The sequence below is a fragment of the Hylaeus volcanicus genome, chromosome 2 (genome assembly GCF_026283585.1).
Source record: "Hylaeus volcanicus isolate JK05 chromosome 2, UHH_iyHylVolc1.0_haploid, whole genome shotgun sequence".
Classification (NCBI taxonomy): Eukaryota; Metazoa; Arthropoda; class Insecta; order Hymenoptera; family Colletidae; genus Hylaeus; species Hylaeus volcanicus.
The window spans coordinates 13,160,995-13,183,426 of NC_071977.1; the positions used below are offsets into that span (position 1 = coordinate 13,160,995).

General features: G+C 34.5%; 1 protein-coding gene across 3 annotated transcripts in view; it reads right to left on the reverse strand.

Annotated features, from left to right (window-relative positions):
* Positions 1–1,387: 1,387 nt before the first annotated feature.
* The window catches only part of LOC128872384 (myelin regulatory factor-like protein), a 90,603-nt gene continuing 69,558 nt past the window's right edge, over positions 1,388–22,432 (reverse strand). The window contains exons 3-18 of one of the 3 annotated variants that reach the window (XM_054115018.1): positions 17,007–17,216; positions 16,077–16,168; positions 14,622–14,935; positions 13,957–14,220; positions 12,418–12,596; positions 12,034–12,250; positions 10,596–10,754; positions 9,771–10,100; positions 8,955–9,214; positions 8,521–8,868; positions 8,191–8,359; positions 8,044–8,119; positions 7,845–7,957; positions 5,773–6,026; positions 5,473–5,692; positions 1,388–5,399 (exon numbers count right to left, since the gene is read on the reverse strand). In XM_054115018.1, coding sequence (XP_053970993.1) covers positions 5,325–5,399; positions 5,473–5,692; positions 5,773–6,026; positions 7,845–7,957; positions 8,044–8,119; positions 8,191–8,359; positions 8,521–8,868; positions 8,955–9,214; positions 9,771–10,100; positions 10,596–10,754; positions 12,034–12,250; positions 12,418–12,596; positions 13,957–14,220; positions 14,622–14,935; positions 16,077–16,168; positions 17,007–17,216 — 3,280 coding nt within the window. In that variant the 3' untranslated portion in view covers positions 1,388–5,324. Of the gene's footprint in view, positions 5,400–5,472; positions 5,693–5,772; positions 6,027–7,844; positions 7,958–8,043; positions 8,120–8,190; positions 8,360–8,520; positions 8,869–8,954; positions 9,215–9,770; positions 10,101–10,595; positions 10,755–12,033; positions 12,251–12,417; positions 12,597–13,956; positions 14,221–14,612; positions 14,936–16,076; positions 16,169–17,006; positions 17,217–22,432 lie in introns of all 3 variants that reach the window. The other 2 variants (XM_054115019.1, XM_054115017.1) reach the window with 2 other exon arrangements.

Sequence of the window (22,432 nt, forward strand, 5' to 3'; positions counted from 1 at the left end):
CACTCACTAATTGAGCAGCTCTGTGAGTGGGTGAGCTTAGAAATTTTTTGCTTTCAAACATAGAGACCACATTCTGGTAACAGCCAATTGTTAAACTATACATGTTAAAATTTGTTGGCTAAAGATATCTAATATCCTTTCACAACAAACGTAACACTGTTTAATCTACTGTACCTGTGCATATAATATCCCTTAGAGAGATAGACATACGCAGGTCGCTTTGTAATTCACGGGGAAACAGATGGGCGGCTATTTCCCGACATTCGACCACAAAGGAAACGATTTTAGTACTGGTGCGCCATCGGTGGGAAAACGTCCAAGTTTGTCGTGAAAAATAGTTATCACTCCTGGTAAAACTATTAATAAAAATGATAATTTTGACATATGCTGCTATTATTATTTTATTAATTTATACATTTATTATTTTATTTAAATTTAAGCTACTTTTAGAGAAAACACGGTTACATTATGTTTATTCACAATAATGATTATAAGTTCAATGTTTGATCTTACAAACCCGGATACATGTATGAAAATGTATATAAATGTTTAAATAGTATATTACGATAATGTGTTGTACTGTTATAAAGCGTAGAATCATATTAATTATGAAAAATCAAGAGTAATTCATCAAAATGATATTGGTGGCGCCATCTAATAGTAAGATTGGAACTATTTTCGCTGCAAACTTCGATAGTTTTTTGTAGGTGGCAGCACATTCTTCTTAAAATCCAGTTTATTTTTTTTGAAAAAATTCAGTTTTAAAACAATTCTAGAATATAGGATCGTAATTTTAGAATCAAATGATTGCTTTGCACATAAAATATAAGCTTTTACACTATTTTTTTTATTAAAATTAGTTAACGGAGCCATCTACCTGTAAAAGAAGGAACTATTCGAGGACAAACTTGGGCGTTTTCCCAAGAGAGGCGCTGATCAAACTCCGAAAATAGTTCATATTTTCGCCACTAGAGGCGCTGAAGACCGAATTTTAGTTAAGGCAATTCGCCGCGAGATGGCTATACTGTAGTTTGGCGGAAAAATGCAATATGTTTGAAAGAAGGAATTTAAACGATCCCAAAGAACTATCAGTATTTCTTGGAGTTTTAAATAATTATTTTGTGTAAAACATTAGATATATTATTGAATGAAGAACAATTTTATATTTCTGCACATTTAATTAATATTATATAATATTATTAATTTAAAAGAATAAAGTAAACAGTGCATGAGTGGTTATTGAACTTTCCTATTTTTATAACATTTTACTTCATGTATCATAATTTTTGTACTTTTAACTATACTTTTGTTCGTTATACTTCATTTGTTATTAATTACTATAAGTAAGTAATATGGAAGTAAGGTGGACCAACAATTATTTTGGAGCAATATCTTTATTTTTCTACAAATACAGGTTTGTTATAGGTACATATTTGTCTTAACAGTAGATTCATAAATATGCGAATATAACATTTACATGCGTTTTTGTTCAAATATACATAATATAGATCTATTTAATGCTCAAGAGGTGAGCAATAATGAATCGTCATAGTAACACTAAACATGTTTAATATTAATAGAAAAGAGAAACATAGATGTTATTAAAACAAAGTATAATGAGACTAGTGGATCAATCATTTGTGTTTTATTTTATAATAGCAATATTTATCAAATTTCCATCATTTTATTAAAATCAAAAATTTTCTAGCGATATAAATAAACTATAATATTCCTTTGAATATTATATTGCCCCTCGAGTAAATAAAGTATTTTCCAAGTAATTTGTCTGTTTTTCCAAATAGCAACGATTAGAAAATATAGGTAATACTTAAAATACCATTGGAAAATTATATTTTTACCAGTAATTTATCTCTTTCATTAACATTGTTACAATGACCTGGTAGTTATGTGACTTTTATTTCTTTAAACCTAACGTCTTATTTCGAATAGTACACATACCATTGCTACGCTAAATTTTATGTACAAATCCTACCAGCGTTACTTAGAATGTATCGATTATACTATTTATGTTAAACAGAAATCTTTTTCCTAACAAATACATAAATCTCTCCACCACTACGTAAGTGTCTTTAGAGTTCTTAAAGTTTGAGATTCGGGACAGAAGTATCCTTTCATTTCTTCGACGTTACGACTTTTCTATCGAATGTGCGTGTGTTAGCTTTTAAATTGCTACATTCATGCTTTGCACTCGTTTTTTATTTAGAAAATAGTATCCTCTAGTAAATTCGTCATGAAAGGTGAACGATTCAAAGTTATATAGAAAATGTTTTTTTTGTTTCATATGAATTCGAGTCGAAATTATAATACATTAAAATATAAAACAATAACAAATTCTAGTAGTAGATTAAACGAGGAAGTAACACGTACACGGCAATGAAGCATTACATTTTTAAATGATAATGATAAATATACAAATGTTGGCAATATGTAGAATTTCTTAAGAAAAAAAGACACGTACTATGCTAGTTAAATTAAATACACAAATACCATATCGCGATGTGTTGAGCGGAATCTCTATCTCCCTAGCAGATTCTGTATGAAAAGATAATGATACGTACAAGATCAAAATTAATGTAGTGTCATATACATATGTATATTTATATTAAATATAATATTAATCGCATAAACGATAGTGTGGTAGAATAATGTTAATATGCAGAAACTCAAATCGATTATGAGCTTTGCATTATCTCGTTATTGAAAAACATTATGTTTGCATAAGGTATATAAAAAAAAATTAAGTTGAAAATTGATCGTTAAATATAATAGAGTTCTGTGAAAATTTGAAATAAAAATTAAAAATCCTTATATATTTCTTTTATGCGATAATGAAGACGTATGCTATAATATATTGCGCTTCAGTTACATGTTATTGTACAATAATGTTACCTTCTTTTTACATTAATCACGTATGCGAATACGATACGTGCTATTCGTAAGCTCGTGCACATGAGCTCGTTATGTAAAAATATATCGACGAATAGATTAATATTCATTTATAAGTCAGCGTAAATAATTTCATGTACGGTGAAAAGAAAAACATATGGACGGCAGAAATCGTATGTTCACCATCTATACTTACGCATAAATAAAAAATTCGAATAATGAGCGTCGTACAATCGAGTTTTTAATCATGTGATGAGTGTTGATTGACTGTGTTCCACAATTTTGCTTATACATCGACGTAATGTAAATTTACTCGTATAGCAAAATTGGTAACGATACAGACAAATAATTTATGCAAAAGTATACATGAGAATCCCTTTAGATCATGTTAGTTCAGTAAGGTACTGATATACTGTTCAATAAAAAACGAAAAAAGAAAAACAGAATATTGGTGATATATTAAATATTATTGAGATTTCTTAATTATTTCTAAAATGAATTATTTAACAACACTGCATTTCAAATTTCACAAACGGAAATCATAACTGGAATCCAATATATATATTTATACATATTGATTATATAGCGACATTAGGCAATAACAGCAGCAATAGTCTTATTACATATTATAGCAACAATATTAGTGATAGCAACAATAATAATCATGATAATAGTAGGGATCTACTTACATGCAACTAATAATTATTTATACGATAAGTGCAAATAAAATGTATCCACCTAATTCTACTGTACGCAATAGACAATTATTATACAATACCTTTTAGGAACTTGAAATTCTATAATATCGTGTTTTATAAACAGCTATTGTTATTTGCGTTAAAATAATTAAGCGTTGAAACGCTTCAGTTCTTTTCTTAGAAGTGAAATCTTGAAAAAGAAAGTCAATGTCCATAAGTAATAATGTCGATCTAAGAAAACACGAGAAGCAAAGTAAATAATCGATGCTATTTTGTACATCGCTTCACCTTTGACAAATAGTAATTATTTAACAATTATTGCAGCGTTTCGAAGTCTTTGACTGCCTGATTGCTGATAAAAAAGTTCAATGTATTTTATAAAGAATATATCACCTGTCGCGTTTCAATGTGATGCATTTTGTTTTTGTAAAATATGTATGTACGTTGGGAAAAAAGACAGTAATAACTTTTTTCCAGAAATTAATATTTTTCAAAGAAGTTTTATAGGCAGAATTAAATTACTAAATTTCATTTTAAAAGAATGACTGGAAAACAAAAATTTGATATTTTTCTCACGGTAACCTACCATAGAAATTAATATTTTTTTCTTTATATGAGATGCATGAAAACAATGATGAAAATGTAGGAGAATTTCACAATTGTTTCTGATTACATTCTGAAACAAAACTTGAATGCAAAAATTGCGTCTTGTACAATAGTTCCAACGACCCATAATGTATTAAAAATTTATTTTGAAATATATCTATGTATATATGAAAATCTCAATGACGTTTATCCGCGTCATCCGAAGCCAAGGTGTTAATCGATATTGATGTATGATTTATTCATACAATATATTAATAAATTAATGTCAAGATATAAAATACAGTTTCGATTGAAATATTGATTTTATGGAAATTTTTGTTTCGTAATACACTACGAATGTGTATCTACAACACACATCTGTCCGACAATGATTATGTTTTGTACACAAGTATAAATAGTGTGAAAATAAGTGAGAAATATGTAGTATGCTAATTCTACGTTGTAGTTGATGGGTGTATTTTTTTATATATGTTTACATTTTGTTAAAAATATATACACGATGTTTAAAATTTTAATCTTTAGTGTTAGTTGCCGTTTACTTTGTACAATATTTTACACATGTTGGTGTAATAAATACCTATCCTAATTCTGATTCGATAGATGTGTAAAACGTAAGTTGGCTCCCATGGTTCCGGCGACATATGCAGGGATTTCTTCGAAAATCATAAAACATTTAAACTATATCACCCATCAACTATCAAATATTTTTATATTATTTCGTAATATCCGATATATCGTCGACGAGGCGAATAAAACAGTACGCATACTTTCCTAAGTAACGAAAAGAAAGTTCTAGATTCTACTGTTTATTATGTTCACTACTCGAGTCTGTAAGATCTAACCGTTTCTGTGAATTATTATAATCGTCACACTATATAGTATATTGCAATAACATATAAAATACAATTACAGATGTATTTGATGATATCTATATAATATATATAATCAAATATACCGTGTATAATCTTATATGTAGTTGGAAAAAATAGAGACGGAATACGTTACATAGGCACAAGAGGGTCCTCCAATGTTGATTCAATAATCTTTCAGACAAGAACAAGAAGATTCTTGACGTTCGACTTTCCGTGAAATAGAACATCGTTAAAAAATCCATTATTCGTCACAATCTCGATAAAAGTGTAGCGTATATTCCGAATAATCGACGCCGTGCTTATTCTTACAAATATTCTGCAAAAAAGGAAGTAATTAGTTTAATATCTATCAATATGACGGGCGAAACTTTCAGCAAAGAAATAATTACCTCCTGCGGTTGTACAGTAGGTACACGAAACCTCAATGTTTTCCTGAGATAATGAGCAACATCGAGGGGAAACAATTGGTCACCTGGTTGATTGTTACTTTCGATATATTGAGCCGTTTGCTGGATCGTGTATTTCTGACCGCATATCATGGATTCATCTATGCCAGAACTTGCTGGCGAAGAGCATTGCTGCACCACTTGCCAGTACCAAGGCATTCCACTAACAACACAACATGCCTATAGTGCTAATCCCTTTGACAAGATCGATGTAATAGCAACGTTCGAATGTTATAAACTCACACAAAATGCAACGTAAGATGCGTGTCTTGCATGTACTTGGACAAAGGTACAACGCAAGTGATATTGTTCGGTGTATCCTGCGAGGACGCGGAACAATACTTTTGATCAAGCGAAGCGTTAAATCTTTCCGCCACTATCCACAATTGCGGTTTAGGCTCCGGAGGTAAGGATCCTGCAGCGTTACTGGCAACTTCCCCCCAATCACCGCCACCGGTTTCTCTTCTTGTTCTCTTATGTAGATATTTATAATTATTCTGAAGTGAGTACAATGCACAATTCTTTAATCCATGATGAATCCAATTTTAACGTGAAATACGAGGGTCGTTCAAATATAAACCAGAACTTTTGTACACGAGTTTATTGGTGATAGATACAAGTACAAATTGAGGGCCTTATTTTTCTGCGTGCTTTTCTCCAACAGAAATACATTTTCTTTATCGGGTAGGAAGCTTTCTGATCCCCTTAGAAAAAAAGAAGTTGGCTGGTCCAGTAACCAATTGTACAGGGTGTAAAAAAATATTTGGTCTTGGCAAGCATAGGCGTAGGCGTATTCTACATCTTCGGATCGATGAAGATTTGTAAACAAAAGTTGCCGCAAAATTGTCCTTGACCTTGAATTTCAAGGTCGAAATTTTTTTCCATTGCATTGTATTCTACGCATCATGAGGATAAAAAGTGTCAAAAGAACTATGGGTGCAAATTTGATCGTTTTGCCAAAAATTGATGCGGAAGTTTTGTCGGCTGTAAAATGAATTTTATTCATAGATGTTGGCGATTTCAAATTGAAATGCTAGTTGTCGCCATAAACACAGTCTTCACGAGAATGTAAACACATCGCTACAGCGTTAAAGGCCACATAAACACAGTTCGAGTGATCGAACTTAGATTTATATCACATTTATATCACGTTTAGTCTAGCTTCTGATTACAGCGGTTATTCATGTGCGATATAGTATCATGGTGCAAAAATATATAAATATTCGACAAATGCTTCGTGCAATACATGAAGCATTTGGAAACTATGTGAAGAGCACGTGAAGTATATGTATAAAGTGTGGCTTTGGAATATAGGAATTGTCAAGGACAATTTTGGGGCAACTTTTGTTTACAAATCTTCATCGATCCGAAGATGTAGAATACGCTTATGCTTACCAAGACCAAACATTTTTTACACCCTGTACAGTGTGTATTGTCCGTTGCTCAGGGGTTGGCGAGGCAGCTCAATTGGCTGTCGCGTAACGGCGAAACCATGAACAAAATAGAGGGAGAGAGCAATAGTAAAGTAATAAAATAGTCACTGTCCTTCAAAACATGGGGTCCGTCCCCTGGGGTGGTGCTAGACCTCCCCAGAACAAGAGGACTCGGAGCAAAACTCCTTACAATTGCTGGAGACTAGAGTTTTACGAGGTTCCCGAGTACTTGCCTCGATAAAGTGTAATAATAGAGAGGGCTTGTCTTTCCATTTTCTTTCCCGGTCGGCCTGTGTGGGTTCGTTAGAATAAGAACCCCTACCAGTGGTAACTGGTACTAATAATAAGTTATTAGGCACCCGTTTGTCGTTTTATAAACCCATCAGCTTTGGGTGGGGACGGGTATGGCCCTCAGGCATAGGTATCAACCCTTGGACTAAACTTGTGGAGCTCTCTGTCCTTCAAAACACAGTTGCCAGAACTTTCCTGACTGACAGTAGAGTCTTGGCCATGAACAGTGCCACCTCTTTAACTTCCACCACTCCATACTCATTCTGTTGTGTTCAGAGGTATAGTGATGGACCCATATTTCGTTACAGGTCACTATATGGCCAAAAAAAGCCTCCCCTTCTCCTTCATAGCGATTCACAAATTTAATTGTACCTGCGCATTTGACTACTAGAACGGCTAAATTCTACTTTTTGTGATGGGATCAGAAAGCTTCCAATCTGATGGAGAAAATGTATTTCTGTGTAAGGAACCTACGTAGAAAAATAAGGCACTCCATTTGTATTCGTATCTATCCTCAATAAAGCTCTGTACAAAAATTCCGATTTATATTTGAATGACCGTCGTATACATACATATTTACTATTATTTTACCTCTTTCACGAGTGTTTGCGTGCTCGGATCGGATGGACTGATGCCATTCTGGAAACCTTTGCTTATCTTACGTTTCTCCTCGTGCACGTTCAATGGCTGTTCTATGTGATCCGCTGGAAAGTGTAGTCGGAATATTTTTACGTAGAGCAAGGCTGCTTGCATCGCTATTTTCTCGTTTGTAACACAATGTAAGACTTACGAATTGATTTTTTCTCAGGGGGATGATCGGGTTGGGGGTCCTCGAATTGGTGAATCTTAGCTGTGCAACAGTAAATCTAAGGAAGAATTCCTCGGTCAGCATTTTGAACAAACATACAAGGCTAACTAACTGATGCGCGATTATTACCTGACAGGGATTTTTAAATTCGGTGAAATGTCTGGGACAGTTTACTGGTCTACCTAAAGGAATCGGACTTTTGGTAACGGATGCAGGGTCTACGTCTGAACCCTGATCGTTTTCGTCCACGTTATGGGGAATAGCGTCTGCATTTCTCAGCCAATTCTCCCGAATTTCACTGAAAACGTTCGTAAAATACGCTGGAATAATTTGTGGCGAAATAACGACTTAGGTATCGTCCTCTCAGGCGAAAAGTTCACAGGTGGCGCTAGTGCCTCGACCCGTATAACTTCCAGAACTTTTCTTCCGAGAGGATTAAAGTACATCGGCGAAACAAACCTGTTCTTTTCAATTTTTGGCTGTGGCCCCGAATGACTTATCGGATACCAAGTAATTTCTTGAGAGTAGAGTTGCTGTTTCGTGTGCGGCGCTTGCGTGGAAAGAGCATTACTTTTAATGGATAAACTACCATCCGAGCCTCTACTCAGCGAACCGTGTTTCGTGTACGACGCTGACAACGTACTGTCCAGTAACGAATTGTATCGGGAATCGTAATTAGGTGTGCTAGATACTGTCGAAGGACGAGCTGGTCTTATAGCCAGCATCCCGTTGCTCGCTACTGCTGACAATTCGAGACTGCTGCGCTTTTGATATTCTAAGAAGTATAAAGTCGCCATCGCAACTAAGCTGTAATTGAAATTTGTTCGTCTAAATAATCTGGTACCATCGATGCGAACCGAAAGTTGAAAATGTTTCAAGGAGAGTTTCATTACCAAAACGCCATGATGAGAATAAGTATAACAATGATAATCTGAATAAACTTGTTGCTGCAAAGAAGTTCATCTTCGCGCTCGCTCTTCTTCACCTTTCCCTGTACAGTGGTCTTATTATTTATAGACGATGAGTATTTGTTACTTGATATGCTAGATATTGTACTAATAGAACTTTTCAGGCTGTCGCCTCTCTTCAGCTTCGCTAGCCGTTTGTTTATTCTTTCCAGCTGGTCTATGCGCGTCTCCAAGCTATCCGTCACCTATAAGATTTTAATATATTCAGAAAAAAAAGAAAATACGGAGAAATCTGTGAAGGTATATAGTTCAAGAATGCATAGTCCATTTAGTTAATAGACGTTTCAATTCTTAAATTAAAAATGTGAAAGCGATAAATGGATGTACATTTAGTAAGAAAATAAATACATGTAAATATTACAAATGTTAGATTGTCCAGAAAGATCGTGCCAATTTTTAAGAAAAACTCAAAGGCACACTTCAATTTTAATATATAGTTATTGAATTACATGGGTACCATTTTGTTCCACGATCTTTCCACCTTTTAATGCGGAAAAAGGTGAAAAATCGACATAAATTTTCTAAACAACCCAATATACCAATTTCTAAAGAAAGAAATGAAGTCATTAAATATACACTGAGTCAATCTAATAATACATTAAATTACGGAAGGCACCATCTGATTGTTCATAAAATTTGTATAATATAAATAAAGGTGAAAACATTTATACGAGCATACAGAGCAACAATCAAAATATTTACTTATACTTGAAAAAAAAACAGACTCTTTGGTTATCTTACTTTACATAATTCCTTCACTGCGCCGACGTTCTCCATGAATATCCTTTCCTTGTTCACTACCAGGAAGTTCTCGATCCTTTGACCATTCGGAAGAACTATATCGCCAGCTGGTAGCACAGCTTCCGGAAGTATCTGCTGGACTTCTTGCGCTATGACGCCCGTGTCCTCTTGGTGTTTGATACCCAATCCCGAATGCTGGGCGAATTCTGGAGCGTATCTGTAGCGGACCACTCTCAACTGCTGGACATTTCGCAGTTGTTCACGCGTATCCACCTCCTGGACATTCTGTTTGGCCCGTGCGTCGCTAGGTTGAACAATGTGACCTGTCACCTGTAAACATGTGCAAAAATGTTTTATGAAAAACTGTTCTGTTTCATGAATTTATGTTACATAATATGTCTGATTTTATGAATTAATATATAATAAATTTATAGATAATATATATAAACATATAGATATAAATTGGTATTCAAATACTCACCAATCCGATAAACCTGTTTATTTGTTGGATTGGTGGTGTATTTAATTTAAATGTTTTTATTTATTTATTTTAATTCTATATCCATTTAATTATATAAATTTAAGATTGACTATTTATATACATTAATGAATTACAATTATATGTCACACGTATTTAATATAATTCTAATAAAGTAATAAGTGTTTATAATACATAATGGATCTGATTTGATGAATTAATATATAATAATTTTGTAGATAATATATATATATATATATGTTTCATGAAATGTTTTATGAGAATGTGAATCTACACTTTATTAAAATGATACGTTTCTATTGAAAGAGTAACTTAGATGTAGATACCTTCATGTTACCATGAACTACCAGAGCTTCGTCTGGCCTGTCCGTGTTAATTCCAACTCTACCAGCATGATAAACGCTGTCTGGTGCAGCGCCTCTCTGCCAACCACCTTCAGCACCGACACCGCTGCCTTCTGATTCGAACTGGCCAGGGTTACTTGCCTGCATGAAACATAATAGCTCATATTCGTATGTGCAGGCTGTTTTACTTCGATCCTTAAAGTTAAAACCACTTCATTTGATCAACATGTTAGGTTGTCCCAAAAGTTTCATTCGTTTTATTATTAAGTAATACATGCACAATAGTTTATGTTTTATGTTACATTACTGAATTGTGCGCGATTCATTTTGCTTCATTACTGTTACAACATGAATATATATGAAATTAGATTGTCTATTTATATAAACACGACCACATAAAATAATTGAGTGCAACTCGCGAAAGAAACTTTCGGGACAACCTAATACTTTAAACGTTTTTCTAAAGTCACTCAGTTATTAACAAAGCTTTTACTGCTATTTTTGAGGACAAGTATTGTAATAAAGAATTAATTCGATTGAGAAATTAGTTTGTTCCTCCTCCCATTAACTACAAACAAATAACTCGGACAATTTATATTTCTTTAATTTTGTGCAATCTTTCATAAGTTCATTATTTAAGGAATTGCATTCTAATATTAAAACACGAGTATATACACAACTTATACTTCAATTTAAATATTCACGTCTTATCGTTAAATTGTGCACAATATTAACCCTTTGCACTCGAGCGGCGCCGCTACGGCGCCCGGGCAGTATTGCGCGTCCACTCTACGGGCGCCGTAGCGGCGCCCAGGCCTTCTTTAACTCGTTATGTTTGTTTTCGATGCGCGATAAGATGTTTGACAAATTTCTACATCCTTTCTAAGCAAGAAAAAAAGAAAAGAAAGGAAAGACCACTAAACCATTTAGATTATCTATGTAGAAACGCTTGTGGAAGAATTGGGAGAACCGTATCGCCAGCATCGCGATCAAGCGGCGAGACCAAACAGCGATGAGTCTCGGCTAAATGGAAAGCATCATATTGTTTTGAAAGAGGTAAAGAGGGACTGTAAGGTTTGCTATGGCCGTAATAAACCTGGCGTCAGGCGAGAAACCTCATATTATTATGATACATGTCCTAACATACTGAGAATCCATCTCGGGGATTATTTTGTAAAATATCATACAAAAATCAAATACAAAGTAAAATATTTAACAGATTTTGTTTTATATGTTGTATGTTTTATAAATTTTATTATTTGTATACGTTTTCTTGAACTTAAGATCATTATAAAGTACCAATACAACCCTTCCCTTAATATACCCGCAATCGTTTGGAGTTGTTAGTTCGCCTAAGAGAAAAAGCCCTCGAGTGCAAAGGGTTAATCTTTTACTTATCGGAATGTACAAGGACAATTACCCTCACGATTATCCTTTCTGACGCGTGAGCCACCACTTGGTAACTAGCTTGGTCTGCAGTGTGGGCGTGCAAACCGACGACCAAATGAAAATATCTTTGATCCGGATTAGGTTTTCCCTTCTTCCTCATATTATTACTGGTCGTCTCGCTGAAGTGAAGACGGCCAACGGTTACCTTCGTAACGCGTTCGCCGCCCAATTCCACCCTGAAAGCAGCTCTATTTTAGCGTAACGCAGTAACCTTCTGGCTACCAAGAATGAAAGAATTTCGCACCAAGGGATCCGAAACGTTCGTTGAGAAATTTTGAACAGAGAACGAAAAAGAAACGTGGCGACGGTGTGCTACGATAATCATTCGTCTATTCACTTTTATCTGTATACTTACGTCACAGGGTGGAACGGCTTTTTGCTTCTGTCGCTTTGGCTCTGCTCGACTCTGATCGTTTGCGTCGGCGATTCAACTTTGACGCCGTAAAAGTGTAATTGGAAGCTACTTATCTTTTTCAGACCCTCGCCAGTTCTCACGAATATAGCTTCGCCCTGGAGCTGAGCGTGACAGGTAATCTAAAGATAAACAATAAAGTAATTTGGGGTCCTACGAGATCATCGATATATTTTGACGTTATTGTTTCGAGTCTCCAGGGTGATAAAGAAATATTTTTTCAATAATTATGTAGCAAAATATGTGAAAAATGGAATTATTGGTGTCTGTTTCTTGATAGTATAGGGTGTCCCAGCCTTAGTGATACAGCGCTCTAACTCCAAAACTATCAGCCGAATGCAAAATTGCAAATATGGAAATTTCATAGTAAAATAGGGCTCATGTTTCAGCGAGAAGGAATTTTTTTTAACTTTGTTATTTAACGAGATACGATGGTCTAGTTTCGTTTTTCAAATGGAACTATATATTTTTGTTTATACCATGCGATAGTACTTTTCAAGACAAAGTCATTACGATGGTCTAGTTTCGTTTTTCAAATGGAACTATATATTTTTTTTATACCATGCGATAGTACTTTTCAAGACAAAGTCATTAAGCTTTAATGTATTTACTCGATTTTTATTACTTTTCAAGCTATAACGCTTCAAAGTTTGCTAATTTTCAAGGAAAAAACTCGATTCGGCCCCCGGCGGTCCCATTGATGCGGTAAGCACCATGCGGTTCTTGAAATCGATAGGGAGGGTCTCGCTTGGGATTCTAGGCCCAGAATATTGGGATTCTTCATTCTTCCCATTTTCCTCCCTATCGATTTCAAGAACCGCATGGTGCGTACCGCATCAATGGGACCGCCCGGGGCCGAATCGAGTTTTTTCCTTGAAAATTAGCAAACTTTGAAGCGTTATAGCTTGAAAAGTAATAAAAATCGAGTAAATACATTAAAGCTGAATGAATTCGTCTTGAAAAGTACTATCGCATGGTATAAACAAAAATATATAGTTCCATTTGAAAAACGAAACTAGACCATCGTATCTCGTTAAATAACAAAGTTAACAAAAATTCCTTCTCGCTGAAACATGAGCCCTATTTTACTATGAAATTTTCATATTTGCAATTTTGCATTCGGCTGATAGTTTTGGAGTTAGAGCGCTGTATCACTAAGGCTGGGACACCCTGTATATGAACAATACAATAATTAAAACATGTTGCATCCTTGCTTCAGAAGTAACACAACTAAAAATCTTGAAATTTCTTGAGACAAACAAAGTGATGTCTATCTTAAAACGGAAGCAATACATCTTGCTAAGAAAATGATCAAAGTCTAATTTAATTCACTACAAAATTGAATATTTTAATCTGTCAGTTCAAATATAATTAGTTCGGAAACTACACAAGTCATTTCTAGACTTGGAAGAGCCAAGAATTTCGAGAAAACACAACAACTGAATGAAAGTAGACCAAAACATCAACGACGGACGTGTCTACCTGAAAATGATTCTTCTTCTGGCAAACGAACGCGTCGTCGGAGTTACTAAAATTGAATCCTTTGTCAGCGTCCACGCGATAATGAGGCACTGGGAGCTCTTTCAGATTGTGGTCGCAAAGAACATGCCAAGATGTTTGCTGAAAGGGGTGAAACCGAATGCATTGGTAGCTGGCGTCGATGTAGCTATTGTCTGCGACTTCATCCCCATCGAGGACTGCGCTACTGCTGCTACAGCTATGCTCCACTGTGCCCAGTTCAGGCTCCTACGAGATTACGTCAATAATCAAAAAGAAAGAAAAATTTCGATATAAAACTTAGTGAAAGCAAAGTATTACAAGATAGAGCCATTCAACCATTTTATTCTGAACATAATTGCACGAAATATTTCTCTGGCATTTGAAAAAAGACTTTGAAATCATATTATCATGTGTGACTAATAATTTTCTGGAATTTATTATACAAATATATCGTCTAACTATCACCTTCTTAATTTCTCTATTACATACACTTATACAAACATTATATTTTTTGTGCACATCCTTCTTTTAAATACAGTTACCCATGCTTGAAATGTTTCTACCTTAGAATACATTAAAGAAATACAGAAAAAAAATTATGTCTACAATTAATCGACATTAGTAATCGGAAATTTTACTCGTTGCACCTGCTTCACGTGAATAAGACCATCCTGGCTCAGTTTTCTCTTCTTGGGTGCCGATTGTAGCGGCGAGTACAACGTGTTGATGTTACCAGGGCTGTGCTCGTGCGGCAAAGGCACCAGGTTTTGTCCTATTTGCTGTTGAGATTGTAGATTCGGTGTTCCCGACGCGAGATGGGAAGTCAAGACCGAATGGGTCAGTAACAGCGGATCCGTGGACGAAGTTAAGGTCCTCGGCGAAGAAGGTAGTAAATTTGAAGGATAGTTCGCCTGATTGCCTTGATGATGCAAAAGCATCTCTTGAAGAGCTACCTTTTGATCTGAAATAGTACAGTACCTGTAACTGTAAATCCTTAATTGGAAAGTTCAGGATGAGTTCATCGCCGCGACTCTGTACTATTTCACTGACAAACGCTTCTCACGGAATTTGAAAGGCGTTCTCAGCAAACAGATACGATCAGGAGACAGAATGGTACACTGGGTTGAAAATTGTGGCTTGAAATTTTTTTCTTGATAAACAGAAATAATTGGATTGACGTGGAAATTTGTGGGCACGCAGGTACACTAATAGGGTTTAATGAGATATATTTTGTTCTTTTTTAACGTGGAATATTTTAGGTGAATCGTTTGCTGTAATTTTTTAGGGCAATTATTATAATAGAAATTTAATTTGATTGAGAAATTATAATAGTTTGCTCTTCTTCCATTTAATAACAACGATGTAATTATCTGTATAATAGGTATGTATGTGTTGACTTAGTGTTGTTTCAGTAGTTTTAGTGTCAAACAGGATAATAATGTACTAAGGAGGCTCTACAGTTACGCTGTAAGTCAATATAGAGTTACTATTGTCACTTGATTCACGCAGTAGTATATCTGGCATAGTATTTAGAATATTACAATGGTTCGCAATTTTATATCAAAATAAAAAAAAAATTATGTTAAACATTGATTTTTAGTCGTTATTACAGCGTGCCAGATCTCTCGTACTATGTCAACAGCAGAAGACAAAACGCATTATCTTAGTATTCTTTAATTTATTATTAATACTACAAGTACCCTCGGAGTATTTTGTAAATCAATATATGTTCTTCAGATATTTTTCTATTATGCATACAATTTTCGATCCAATCTCGGCGTCAATTATTTTGTAGCACGTAATTGAGTGTGTTGAAAACGCATTTTCCTATAAGAGCCCACGTTAAAAAGTGAGAAATTGAAACATTTATTTCTAAGCTTCTGGTACCCTAGCCTTCCCAAAATTTGTGTGGGTGTTTTTGGAATAAAATCTAACCCGTATACAAATTTTTATAATTTTCTTGGCGTTATTTCTATTTGCACTAGAGCCTCCTTAAATGAATATCTAAGAAGATATTTTTTTTATCTGGAATTATCAGACTGTCCACTTGGATAGTTTCAAATATTTTAGACACTCTACTTTCGAACACTTTAGACACTCACGTGGCGAATGAACGTGCTGAGTGTCGTTGTGACCAGGTGGCGAATACGGTGGTTCGCTGCCACTGTCCGGTGGACTTTCAGGTAATGCGTGTCTGAAAATGAAAAGTTGAATATACTTGAAACGAAACTGGAAACTACTAATAAAATTTTCTCAACATCGTGACATATTCCACTTGTCAAAGTTACTAGGCAAAAGTAAATTAAATATATTTTATTTAAATATCTCGACTGCTAACTTTCAGTCGTCCTCAGTCATTTATGTACGAAATTCTGGTCATATGTGAACGTAAGGAATAGAATAAATAATAATGAAAGGGTACGTGAAATTGTGTAATATAAAATTAAAATTACAGTGTTGGTATACGAGAGGAAGAAAAGAAATTGAAATTCTTGTTTGGTCAAAAGTACGTGACACGATATAAGCTTGTATTATTTGAAAATACATAATAAGAACATTATAGTCTTATCGACACATTTGAATCAGAAACTTCTTCATCGCGTGAATTCAAAAGTAGTATGACATTGGTATGGTGTCACTTATTCTTGACCAATGAAAACGTTCCCTCTTACAACGACGCTATAAATTAATTAATTTTGTATTATATACCTCTACTTGGCCTTGCATCAATATTTTGTCTATTTTTCTACGCTCATACAGGACCAAAATAATACACACACACACATTTTCAAAGTTTAAATAAAACACATTCAAACCACGTTCGTCAATCGCTGCAAACATTTCGCCTAACGCGATATCGACGTTTCACTTCGTGTCTCGATGAGTTCGAACGAACCGCATCCTCGTTCGAGTCTTTTACTCGAGGATTGCGCAATTCCATGCCGATTCCACGCGCGCAAACGTCTTCGTCGTAAATCAGAAATCGTAATCTGTGGAATCTGTATTCTGGTTCTTGGGTAAGTTCAACTTACGGGTGAACGTACGATTGTGGATCCTTGTAAGTAGTGCCGTTCGGTACGATAGTGGTACCGGATGCGCACGTACTCGAGACTGGATGATTTTGGGTAATCGGTGAGGGTAATCGAGGTGGTGGTTGTTGGGTAACCGTCGCCTCGACGCGGCCGCCGTGGGTCGTCGTTCCACCCCCATTTTCATTGTGAGCAAGGGTGTCCGCAAAATATCTACAATAAAACAATTAGTATCGCGATTACGATATAAAAACAGTAACATTGGACATGGTACACGACTGTAGGCACTAGTTTCAATAACAGTAGTTTACAGCCAAAATGTACATTCAATGTCACAATTTTTTTCTTACGTACTTTGGCCTACTAAACTCGAAAATCGCAAGAAAATATTTTTCTATTGATAGGTATTTTTTATATGAATTTTTGAATTTTTGTTCGATTTTGTTCTGATATACCTTCACATTTTAGGCCATATCTCGAGCTAGAAACGTCAGATTGGGTCGCACAAGACGCCATTTTAAAGGTAATCGAATTTCCAACAATTGTATTTTATATTATTTTCCAATCGGTTCAATAGTTTAAGTATTACGAGCCAATATATATGAGAAATTTTGATTTTTTCGGCTAAAATATTACCTTTAAAATGGCGTCTTGTGCGACCCAATCTGACGTTTCTAGCTCGAGATATGGCCTAAAATGTGAAGGTATGTCAGAACAAAATCGAACAAAAATTCAAAAATTCATATAAAAAATACCTATCAATACAAAAAACATTTTCTCGCGATTTTCGAGTTTAGTAGGCCAAAATACATAAGAAAAGAATTGTGGCATTGAATGTACATTTTTTTTCTTTTTTTTTTGTAAACTAGTGTAATTGTTCTTCGAGCAAAGTGATCGTTTAGATCACGAAATGACTCGGGTAAGGTCCTGTCTCAAAGTGGAGGAACGTGATATGACGCAAATGAATATGATTATAGGCATAATGATGAACTCCTGAGAGAATGTTGTCACGCAAAAAATAAATAAACGCTAATTTCAGATAATACAATGAGCCGGAAAAGGACGCAGGATAGTTATCCACTCTCATAATGTTATTATTATTGTTTTGCAGGATTTTGAGGATTTTGAACCCTCTGTGAGTCCTTTTTAAATAAGATGAATTAAAGCTCATATTGTTGAATAAGAAGAGGCATAAAAAGACACTTAAAAATGAAAGATTATAGCTTTTTATTATATTATATTATTGTATGAAATTAATATAGTAATTTGATTCTAACAAGGTCTAGGTTAATCATGCTTAAATTTCTTCTAAGGGACGATTATATCTTTCTTATTCTAATATCCAGTTTTAAGTTGCCAATAATTAGGCACGATTACAAAATTATGATACTATAGAAAATTACGAAAGATACATTAAATGATTCAAAAGAAATGACGACCATAGTTCGTCAATATGAAAACAATTACTAAAAAGAATTCTAAAAATTCCAAAACTACATTATAAATACGTATATTTCATATCTTCCCGTGTCTGCAATGAAAAAATATTTTAAATGATGTAAGGAAGATGACAACAGTTCGATTATGCCTTCCTGTAGCATAATTCGTATAAAATATTCACCTTATCGAGTAAACACATTTTTGATGATATAGTTATACTTAAAACAGGTACTCGGAATTTTCTGGATGACGCGTGTCAATTATATAAATAGAACGAGCGAATAAATTATACTATTACCGTCTCGATTGCTGTTTCACGCTTACGTTTTGCAAACGCTTTTAAATCGTTCTTGCATTTTAAACGAAACTCAAGATATAGTATACCGTTACTCACAAAGTAGTTTCTCTGCCACTGACCCACTCACACGGTATTATTTCTACGATCATAGAATCGTAAAATACCGTATGTTTAATGACATATCATCGATATCCTAACAGATACATTTTTCCCCCTCTTTTCTTGTATGCTATTAACGAGTCCACGAGCAAGAAAATAAAATTTAACGAATCAATCAGCGTCGACGATTACGAAATCCGATAACTATCGATCGATACTAATCGCTGATCAATAACAATTTGATAAATTGGTTCTGCGACGTCCGCAACGTGGAGGAACACTTTTTCGGGGTTTCCCGTGTCGGGTTTCTACGAATTTCACATCCGTAACGTAAGCCACGTAACAATTTGCGTTGAATAATACTTACTATTATATTCCTGGCTGTAATTACGTAATTAGCCTGTCACGATTTCAAATCCATGATCCTTGAGACCTGTGCCAATTATCAGTAAATACACTTTTTTTTTCGCTAACTTCGAACGATTGCGCTTTTCATGCATCAATTACGGAATGCAATTACAAGTCGACCTGTCCTATCTGAATTTTTATAGTCGAACGCGTGCATCTTTAGAAAGACACGCAATTTCGAATTATTTCTGACACCTCTTTCTGGTCGCGAGACCTCTAAGACTCAAAATACTTGATTTTGGCGTACCCTGAAAATTCTAGTTTAGTTTTTATTAGGCCTTAAGCAGCAGAGGTTGCTAGAACCGAGTCTGACGAGTTTAAAGGGGTCGAAAAAGTGAATTTAAACAATTCTGCTTCGAGGTATCTGTATATTTATTTATATATAATATTTGATAATATTATTAGGTTGCTGTATAGGAAAAGTCGTATATACAAATGAAACTTTAACCATACTAAATATTTTTAAAACATTGCATTTTTAATCAAAATAGATTCCACATAATTCTGTTTCTTATTTAATTAATTTTCAATGCATCTTTTTATTTCAGTGCAGTAACATCCTGCATCAGATGACTTGTTTTAAAGGTAAGTTCTATTATTCTTGGAATAAGGATTTAGAATCTATACGATTAAACAGTCATAAAATAAACGAATAAATATAAATGTTGAGGTCAAGGACCTCGCAAACAACTCAACAGAAATGTTGAATCCACGTCAGCTCCATGTTCTCGATTCGTCTACTCCAACCAAGCGCAGTATCGTAACCTATCGCTAGACCTCTCTCTTTTCTTTCATGTACACAATTTAATTCTGCGACCAACTACCGCGAGAAGCTTCGGAAGCATTCAGCTCAGCGAGGTTAATTTAACTTTCTTCGTAACCTCGCGATGCAAGAAAGATCAAGGGTGAAGCTTCCATTCCGTTGATCCGTGAATGAAATCTGTTTCTGAGATCAGTGCCGGGGCCTTTAATGGAACGAGTGCGTTAGGTTGGATTACCAGGCCTAACGCGGCAAGCACTGATTCCATCAATTCCGACCAGGCTGTCTCTGTCATTATATCATTACACCTCTGCGGTCGCTACCACATGATATCTGTCTGCAGTTTCCACACGCGCAACGTATTCCAGTGTACTTGCATGGCTGACCATGTGTTCGGCCTGCCGCGTGGACGTTCATCCTCTTTCTTCTGTATGCGTTTCGCGGAGACCCGTACACTACCCGCTACAAGTTTCAGATCGAGTCCTAGATCGTTACACTTCGAACACAGGGTGGATCAAGTAAGCGTTACTCAGTTATCGGTGTATTTCTAAAGTAATTTTAGTCTCTTCACGAAATTACCTGTACCTCTTAATTATATTAGGGTAAACCAAAAGTTCGCTTCAAGAGTATTTTTACGTCACAACTGGAAGCAAGAGTTTAAAGCTACCAAATATAATATTTGCGTTGCTGCTTCGGTAGCTTTAAACTCTTGCTTCCAGTAGTGACGTAAAAGTACTCGAATCTCAACATTTTCCATGATTTTACTAAAACGAAAAAAAATGTTTAATGTCACAGAATCGTGAATTTAAAAAAAAAACATGGGCATCTATTATCCAATACTTGTTTATTCACCAAGTTCACTGGGCGTATCAAGTTATCCCCATTTATTTCAATGCTTGTATCGTTAACACTGAAACTATTTAAAAACGTTGCACGTCATAAATATTTGTACGTTTCATTAACTCCAAAATAATTGCTCGCGCGTAAGGGAATGTAGTCAAGAGATTGGCAATTAATATGGATTAAAAATCTTGATTCCAATTACAATTATATTGTGAAATTAGAAATCCAGCGAATGAAATTAGAAGGAATCTTAGGTACCATTGAATTTCTATAAAATAATTCCTGAGACGTTCAAGAGTGGCCTCAAACTTCTGATCGGTAGTGTATACATATACTCTTTCGTTATTCCGCGTGTGCGTGCGTAGAACTACATCGCGGTACACTGCATCGCGGTGCACTGCATCGACATCACCAAGTCCGAGAACCGCTCGCTCTAAATTAGTGGTTCTTAACCTTTTTAAGCTAGTGGCATAGTTTAACAAAGAATTCTTAATCTATTTAGGCCACAGTATAAACTCAACATAAAAAAGACCATCATACTTGTCAATATGCATCCAAATCAATTAATTAAAATGTTTTATTTTAATTATAGTAACTCCATAAGTGTTTTCAATTATTAGAATTAATATTCTACTTAAAAAGGGCCACATACTCTGACTGAAACATCATATTATTAACGGATAAATATAGTGCAAAAACAACTTTGCTTTGAATTATCGAAAAAGAAACTCTGCATTCAAAGTATGTTGACTTTAAGTTTCGTATATTTGAGATATACAGTGGCTGTAGAATGTATTCGTACACCCATCAATTTCCAAAAATACTTTTGTGTGAAATTGTAGTTTTTTAACTTCTGTTTTTATAATCAATGATATTGTACATATTCTCGGAAGTCTCCGAGATAGATATAGTCCAAACAACATTTACTAGTTAATATAATTTGTGACATTAACAAAAAAATGCGAAAACTGGGTAAAAGTATAGAAACAATAAGTATTTGTACGATTCTTATGACGAACCATTTACAGTAGAGTTTGTAACGTAAACACATTAGTTTATTGCTCCGTACGAATCAGAAAACATCAAATTTTCAGGAAAGTACTTTTAAAAATGGCTCTCATAGAGAAATGGAAATTAACTTCTAACTAATAATTTAGTTAATTTGATGCTTAGAAGAGTTACAATAATTATAAAATCAAAAGGAAATCCCACGAAGGAAATATTATATACTCATAAATTAATGTAAATTTCTTTTTTTTTTTTTAAGTTTTAAAAATTAAACAATTGTGCGAATACTTATTGCTTCAATATTTCTATCGATTGTTCTTTTTTTTTGTTAATTTCGTAACATACATAAATAGCTATTTTTTTTTTCAACTTTATGTGTTCTAGAGATTTTCGAGAATATGTAGAATATCATTGTTTATAAAAACTAAGTTAATAAATTACAATTTTACACAGTTTTTTGGGAAATTGATCGGTGTACGAATACTTTATGCACTCGCTGTATACGAACTGTTCACTAAATTAATATTACGTTCTTGGATGTTATAACAAAACTTTAATTTCCATCATTTTTGA